Here is a 7,759-nt window from a genome sequence, read left to right as displayed (position 1 = left end):
AGAGGGGAAGAGAGGAGAAGGGAGGAGAGGAGATGAGAGGGGAAGGGAAGGGAAGAGAGGAGAAGGGAGGAGAGGTGAGGGGAAGGGAAGAGAGGAGAAGGGAGGAGAGGGGAGGATAGGTGAGGTGAGGAGAGAGAGCAGACGGTACCACCCAATCCTGGAGAGGGCGGGGGGGTGGGGGGGACGGGGGAGTGGGAGGTGGGGGGGACACTGATGGGACATGCCAAGCACTTCATAAAATAATTGCCCCCACCCTTCAAGCCTCCAGCCTCCAGCCCCATCCCCTCAAGCCCCCAGCCTCCAGCCCCATCCCCTCAAGCCCCCAGCCTCCAGCCTCCAGCCCCATCCCCTCAAGCCCCCAGCCTCCAGCCCCATCCCCTCAAGCCCCCAGCCTCCAGCCTCCAGCCCCATCCCCTCAAGCCCCCAGCTTCCAGCCCCATCCCCTTAAGCCCCCAGCCTCCAGCCCCATCCCCTTAAGCCCCCAGCCTCCAGCCCCATCCCCTCAAGCCCCCAGCCTCCAGCCCCATCTCCTCAAGCCCCCAGCCTCCAGCCCCATCCCCTCAAGCCCCCAGCCTCCAGCCCCATCCCCTCAAGCCCCCAGCCTCCAGCCCCATCCCCTCAAGCCCCCAGCCCCCAGTCCGTCCCTTCTGAACAGCAGAAGGAAGCGACAGCCGTAGGAGGAGGCGTGATGTGGAATCAAACCCTGGGCCCCCGCCATGGTCGAGGGGGGTCCGCTCCCAGATGAAAGGGGAGGCGAGGCAGCCACCACCCCCCCCCCCTTCCCTCTCCCCCCCCCCCCTGCTCCCTGGTGAGCTGTGCCCGGTGGGCGGGGAGGCACGCGGGGATGGATTAGTTCCAACACGACGGGGGGGGGGGGGGGGGGGGGGTGGGTGAGAGAGTAAAAGAGAGCGAGACAGAGAGTTTGTTCGTGTTAGTGACAGAGAGAGAGAGAGAGAGAGAGAGAGAGAGAGAGAGAGAGAGAGAGAGAGAGAGAGAGAGAGAGAGAGAGAGCCTGTGTGTGTGCACATCAGTGTGTCAGAGTGTGGGTGTGACGGGGTGGAGGATTAACCCCCAGGCAGGGTTGCAGTGGAGGTGAGGCCCACTGTGACACTCCAGCCCAGTAGACATGGTGTGGTGGTGGGGGAGGACAGGGGAGGAGGCGGAGATGGAGTGGAAGGGGGGAGGAGCGACGAGGGCTGCTGTGGGCTCACCGGAGGGTTTTACACCTGAAATTTTAATTTAACAGAGCGAGGTCACAGGAGGTCAGCGCTCTTGATACTGCGCTCCGCTCTACGCTGGGGATAGTGTGTGTGTGTGCATCTGAACAGTGTGTGTCTGAAAGGGGGGAGGGGTTGTATGAGTGAAGCTGTCTGTGGCCATGCATGAGGGAAGGGCTGGGAATAGCAGGCCTCCGTTTGAATTTGTGGATGTCCGATGTGGTATGAAAGGAGACAAAGTGGGGGACAAGAGGGAGGGAGACAAGAGGGAGGGACGAGGGACGGAGGGAGGAGGGATGGAGGTCCAAGTGAACGCTGAACCAGAGTTCTGAGGTAACGCCGTCGGGCCCAGGCCCCCAAAAGCCCCTCCCCCCCATTCCCCCCCCATTCCCCCCCTAGAACTGACGCCCACAACCGACATAACTACGACTGTCCCCGACGGAGCGGGAGGTCAACATGGGGATAGTCCCTCCTTCCACTTCAGTGACGCCATAAACAGACAGATCTACGGACAGAAGGAGAAAAACACGCACGCCCAAAAGCTCCTTTTACAAGGAAAAGAAATGTGGGGCAAAGAAAGGAGAAAACGACGCGAGAGAAACCCGACACACGGAGAGAGAGACGGACAATTATTTATTAATCAGCCATTAAGACGGACTTTCTACGTAGAGAGGACTAATGTTTTATCTTCTTCCCCCATGTGGGTGTCAGCGTGCTTCTCTGTGTGTGTGTGTGTGTGTGTGTGTGTGTGTGAAAGGGGGGAAGGGGGAGGGGAGAGGGGGGGTGGCAGACACGCCAGGTGATGGAACGATATTGGCTCTCTTTAGTTCACGGCGAGGTTAGCTGTCCCGCGGGCGCCGTGCTGTGATTAGCTTTCTGTCCGGCAGCACACAAACCTACAGCAGCACAGAGGGGATGTATAACTCTTCACATTTACAGGAGCGGGGTGAGGGAGGCAGGGAGGAGGAGGCAGGGGAGGAAGGAGTGACAGAGGCGGGGGTGAGGAGGGAGTCAGGGAGGAGGGGATGAGGGAGAGAGAGGAGGAGGGGAGCGTGTTAGCTTTGTCTCCCGGCTTTAAGATGACGACTGCCAGCTTCCTTTGCTGTCCTGGAGCGCTGGTCGTGGGATGGCGAGATGGAGAATCATGGCTTCCTCACCCCCCCCCCCCCCCACGCGCCTCCTCCCCTTCCCTCTCCCCGTTACGTACCAGATTAGGCCTTTAGGCAGTATGAGCGTGGGTGCGTGTGTGCACGCCTGTGAGTGAATGTGTGTGTGTGTGTGTGTGTGTGCTGGGTTGTTCCTATGACAGCCCTCCATAGCTTATTCCTTTCTGCCCTGGCTTATGTGTCAGACTGGTGTAAGTTTCATCTCACATGTCAGAATCTTCTCTTTCTCTCACAGTCAGAAGCATTACATAGAAACAGCGCCTGAGAGAGAGAGAGAGAGAGAGAGAGAGAGAGAGAGAGAGAGAGAGAGAGAGAGAGAGAGAGAGAGAGAGAGAGAGAGAGAGAGGCTGATGTTACTGTAACACTCTCTTCCTTTCTACTTAGCATCTAATGGTTGTATAAGTGTTGTCACACAAACCTGGCAGTTAGATTAGGCTCTGCTGTCACCTGTTGTTGACCACCACCAGCTCTCTGGAAGGCAGTAACACACACACACACACACAAACACACACACACGCAAGAAAGCTTGTGTCTATACAGTTCAGCAGTGGACCAATGCTGCCGAGAGGCTCATTGAAACACACGCACACACACACACACACACACACACACACACACACACACTCAATGGAATGTGTTTATACACTTTACTGTAAATTATGATTAGCAGTGCATGTCTTGATTCGCAGCCCCTTCCAGGGTCACAGGGATGAACAGATGTATACAAACAGACAGGAAGGTATAGCCTGTAACCATGCAGAAAACTCGAGCAAACATTCCATCACATCCAGAAAGCATAGCATCTCAGGGGGAAAACAATATTGCTCGCAAGAGCAGGAGAGAGGGGATTCACCCGCCAATGATTGGCACGCTGGCAAATGTTTTCAGTTACAGTAATTGTCGTGTTGGAAGCGAGGAGTTCTAATGGAGAGGATTTGGGGTAAGAACGATTACTGTTCTCCGCATTTGCCTTCCTCCTCCCTTATGCCACCTCCACCTCCTCCACCCTGACCCACCATGCACCACTCACTTTCCCCCCAGACTACACTGGGAACATAAAATAGATAGTCTCTGTGTGTGTGTGCTCTCGCGCGCGCGCGTGTGTGCGCGCAAAGGCGCCAGTGCGTGCATGTGTGTCTGCGATTCTGCCTTTCGTGCATTTCAAGTCATTGGTGCGTCATGCCTTTCCAGTCATTGTGACAGTTGTAAAGTTCCAATCACGCCATCTATCTGAGAGAGAAGGGGAACGGGGTCCGACTGAAGAGGAGGCGCCCTGTGCTGTGTTACAGTAGAGAGGTCCCTGCTCTTCCAGTGTGTGTGTGTGTGTGGGGGGGGGGAGGTGGGGGAGTGTGTGTGCTTGTGAGAGTGTGTGAATCTATATGTATATGTGTGTGTGTGTCTGTGTGATTGTGCTTGTGAGTGAGTGTATGTGAAAGCATTCATGTGTCTGTGTCCGTGTGTGTGTTTGTGTCCGCGTGTGTGTACACTCCTACCTGGCCGCAGGCGAGTCCCATGCCCCTCTCACCCATTCCATGTGGACAGGACAGATTCAGCTCCAAGGCGTCCGCTCCAGAAGCCTGGCGAGGGAACACACACACACACACAAACACACCAGTTATCCCCCCACGCATGTATTACACCTTCCTGTTCTCGCCCGTCCTGAGGTAAAATCTCACACGGCGCGAAACGCGGGTGTGTGTGCACGTCGCGTTCCCCCCTTCCTGTCTCTCGCCCCGCTTGCTTCCCAACCACGCCACATCCAGGCGCCGCCTAACCTCCACCCTCCTGTCCCGCCGCGCGCTCGTCACGTTCACCGCAGGCGCGCCTCACCCAAGTGGATCGGCGCACAGCTCGCCGGGCCGGAAACGGAGCCGGGAGAGACGGCAGAGCGGCGGCAAGTTCCGGAGCAAACGAGACACATGATGAGGGGCTGTTCTGCATGGCTGGACGGGCGCTCGCGCTGGCGAGACGGCGGGACCATGGTGGAGAGGAGAGAGGAGAGGAACGAAGAGAGGCGGAGGAGGAGATGAGAAGAGAGGAGGAGGAGGATGAAGGCCCAGCAGTCGGTGTTGGGCGTTGTTTGACAGGCAATTACATTTCCGCTGGGGCTTTAAAACACATCACAAGAGGGATTTAAACAATTACAAAAAGCTCCGCCGACCTGCCAGCCAGCCCCCCTACTGCAGATATATGACGTACCCCTCCAACTGACAGTCATTAGAGAGAGAGACAGAGAGAGAGACAGAGAGAAAGACCGACAGACAGACAGACAGACAGACAGAGAGAAAGACCGACAGAGAGAAACAGACGGACACAGACACAGAGAGAGAGAGAGAGAGAGAGAGAGAGAGAGAGAGAGAGAGAGAGAGAGAGAGAGAGAGAGAGAGAAAGAGAGAGAGAGAGAAAGAGAGAGTGAGAGAGAGAGAGAGAGAGAGAGAGAGAGAGAGAGAGAGAGAAAGAGAGAAAGAGAGAAAGAGAGAGTGATGGAGACATAAGAAGAAGCAGGCCTCTGGCCATTCATCATCATCAGTTTTGGGAGCAGCACAGAGAGTGTGTCAGAGTGGGATTAGAACCCAGATTTCACGGTCAATTAGCCACGGGGTCGCAGGTACAGAACACACACAATGTAGCCGGGAATCCCCAAAGCCAATTATCAATCATGTTTCATTTCACCCTCCTTCCTTAAGCCCTTTATGGCAAAGAGGGAGGAGAAGGAGGGAGTGTGTGTGTGTGTGGGGGGGAGGAGGGGCGGAGGGGGGGTGAGTGCGACCCCTCCCACACACACACACACACACACACTCTCTCTCTCTTTTTTCTTCATCTTTTTTTTCTTGTCTTCCTTTCCCCTTCCTTCTCTTCCATCACAAAGGCCTACCCAGAAAACAACATTAGGCACTATCATCCTGGATCATAATAAGCAGCTTTGTGATGCTGGGTGAGGGAGAAAGAGAGAGAGAGAGAGAGAGAGAGAGAGAAAGAGGGAGGGAAGGGTTAGGGTTGGAAGAAGGGAGAGGGGGAGCTGTTTGATATTGTAGGCTTCGTTTCGACGGAGAAGTGTGTGTGTGTGTGTGTGTGTGGGGGGGGGGGGGGGGCTTATCCTGTACACAGCTGAGAACAGGGAGCAGAAGCAATTTGTTAGACAAGTCTTCACATCCCTATCAACCAGAAAGCAAGAAAGGGAGGGGGAAGGCCAGGCCAGAAGAGAGAGAGAGAGTGAGAGAGGCTTGGAGAGGTCTACAAAGATGTGGGGATTTCAAATAAGCGCGAGTCAATACACAATAAACACACACATGTATACAACAACAAAGACTTGCAGAGAGAGAAAAGGGACGGAATTTCCGTGGCTGCAAAGAGCCATCTTAATCCTATCAAAGCATGCACACATTCACACACGCATACACACACACACACACACAACCCATCCCAAACACAAAATACCCCAAATTACAAAGTGTGCGTCTATCTTTTTGTCAATAAATGAGCTCATTCTAAAACTGGTCATGCTGTAGGATACATACTAGAGGAGAATATCTGAACCCTTTTATTCGTACTGTCCTCTTACAGTAATGCAATCTCCTACGCCTCCTAAACTTCTAATCCAAAACAGTAGAGGGACCCCATGGGTAGTCTCCTAACAGATAGAGACAGAAAAAGAGTGATAGAAAGAGAAAGAAAGAAAGAAAGAAAGAGAAAAAGAGAGGAGGAGAAAGAGAGACAAAGAAAGATAGAGAAAGAGAAAGAAAGTGAGAGAGAGAAAGTGAGAAAGAGAGAGCGAGAGAGAGAGAGAAAGTTGGAAAGGAAGAGAGAGAGAGCAGTTTGGCAGGCTCCAGTCTCCACAGTGATCCAGAGGGCGGGAGCAGATATTTATCAAGGCTGACGTGGGCTTTGTCATGGATTAGCAAGCCGTGGTTACGGACCCCATCCTTACAGGAGTGAGGCCAGGAGAGACACACCAGCCCTGGGCAGAGGACACAGGAGGGAGCGGGGGGGGCGAAAGCCCGGGGGAACACGAGGAGAGAGAGGAAGAGAGAGAGATGTCGAGGAGTCAAAGGGAGACAGGAGAGGGAGGAGAGGAAAACGTTGGGGGGGGGGGGGGGCAAGGGAGCCAAGAGAGAAAGACGTCAGGGAGGGGAGAAAAAAGTTGGGGGAGAGAGAGAAGGAGAGATGGATGCAGGAGAGAGGAGAAAGTCCAGAGACAGAGAAACAGAAGGCAAAAAAGGAGGGAAGAGAGGAGACGTCCGAGAGAGAAAGAGGCAACTGAGGGAGGACAGAGAGGAGATGGAGGAGAGAGGAAACGGAGGAGGGAGGAAACGGAGGAGGGAGGAGCGAGATCTGGAAAAAAGAGAGGCAGGGAGAAAAAGAAATGAGAGGGGGGAGAGAGGGAAAACGAAAATGAAGAACTTTGGGTCTTTTCGCATTTTCTGGCTCAGGTTGAGCAGCGTCATGCTGTCTCGTATTTAGTCAGAGGGCATTGAAGGTCGGTTACTCATAACCGTCCACTTTCCAGACCAACGTGAGGAACGACGTATGTGTGTTTTCTCTATGTGAAAGAGAGAGCGAGCGAGGAAGAATGTGCACGCGTGCGCTCAAGCCATTTCAATGTTCCCTCCTTTCTCCGCCTGAGAAGCCTGAACATGAAGACAAACAAAAGTTCAAAACCACGCCGATACTGTGGATGCTACCCGCCCCCCAAAAAAGACACGTCTCATTTCATCCAACAGAACCAATGCCGTTCTTGCACACATGCACGCACGCACAAATAAAATCACACATACAACGAAATCCAATTATAGGAGTGTGCACGTCTTTGTTAACGGGCAGCAGGCTCACAGTGTGTGTGTGCCTGGGTGTGGGGGGCGTCAGCTGGAAGGCTTTTATCGTCTTTCCCCACATCCAGAGAGCAGTGTCATTCTGACTAACTGCTGCCCATATACTTTAGCGGTGATTACAGGCCCATGTTCATTGACTGGTCTGCCTGCTTTTCGCTGTTCTTCTGTAGAATGAATCAGATACGAAGCTCATAGGGAGACGTGAACGTAAGGAATTATCGCCTCCGGCTTATATTGGGTATGATGCAACTGCAGTGTGAAAAAGAAGGGAATTTCTAATCATAAGAGAGGAGAGAGGGGGGAGAGAAGGGCGCCGAACCGAAAAGGCAGTTAAAAAGAGAAAAAAATGTTTTACTTCAGATTGACACTTCAGTGAGGGAGGGGGGGGGGGGAAGAGAAAGAAAGAACTTTTAAGTAGTATCCTTAGGCAACGCACAGTGTTAAGTGTTGCCTTGCAGACTTCAATGTAGAAATGAATGGTTGACTCGCCTTGAAAACGTGTGTTGCCATGGCAACCGTCCCCCGTTCCCCCCCCCCCCTTGTCATA

The 7,759-nt window shown here is 53.7% G+C and overlaps 1 protein-coding gene across 2 annotated transcripts in view; it reads right to left on the bottom strand.

Annotated features, from left to right (window-relative positions):
* The window catches only part of dpyda (dihydropyrimidine dehydrogenase a), a 123,764-nt gene that overhangs the window by 36,381 nt on the left and 79,624 nt on the right, over positions 1-7,759 (bottom strand). For both annotated transcript variants that reach the window (XM_084703342.1, XM_084703343.1), the window contains one exon: positions 3,877-3,960. In XM_084703342.1, coding sequence (XP_084559468.1) covers positions 3,877-3,960 — 84 coding nt within the window. The remainder of the gene's footprint in view (positions 1-3,876; positions 3,961-7,759) is intronic.

The sequence above is a fragment of the Hypomesus nipponensis genome, chromosome 8, assembly GCF_054491055.1.
Source record: "Hypomesus nipponensis isolate SF chromosome 8, ASM5449105v1, whole genome shotgun sequence".
Lineage (NCBI taxonomy): Eukaryota > Metazoa > Chordata > Actinopteri > Osmeriformes > Osmeridae > Hypomesus > Hypomesus nipponensis.
Note: the sequence above shows the minus strand (reverse complement) of the source record. Positions and strands in the feature narration are given on the sequence as shown.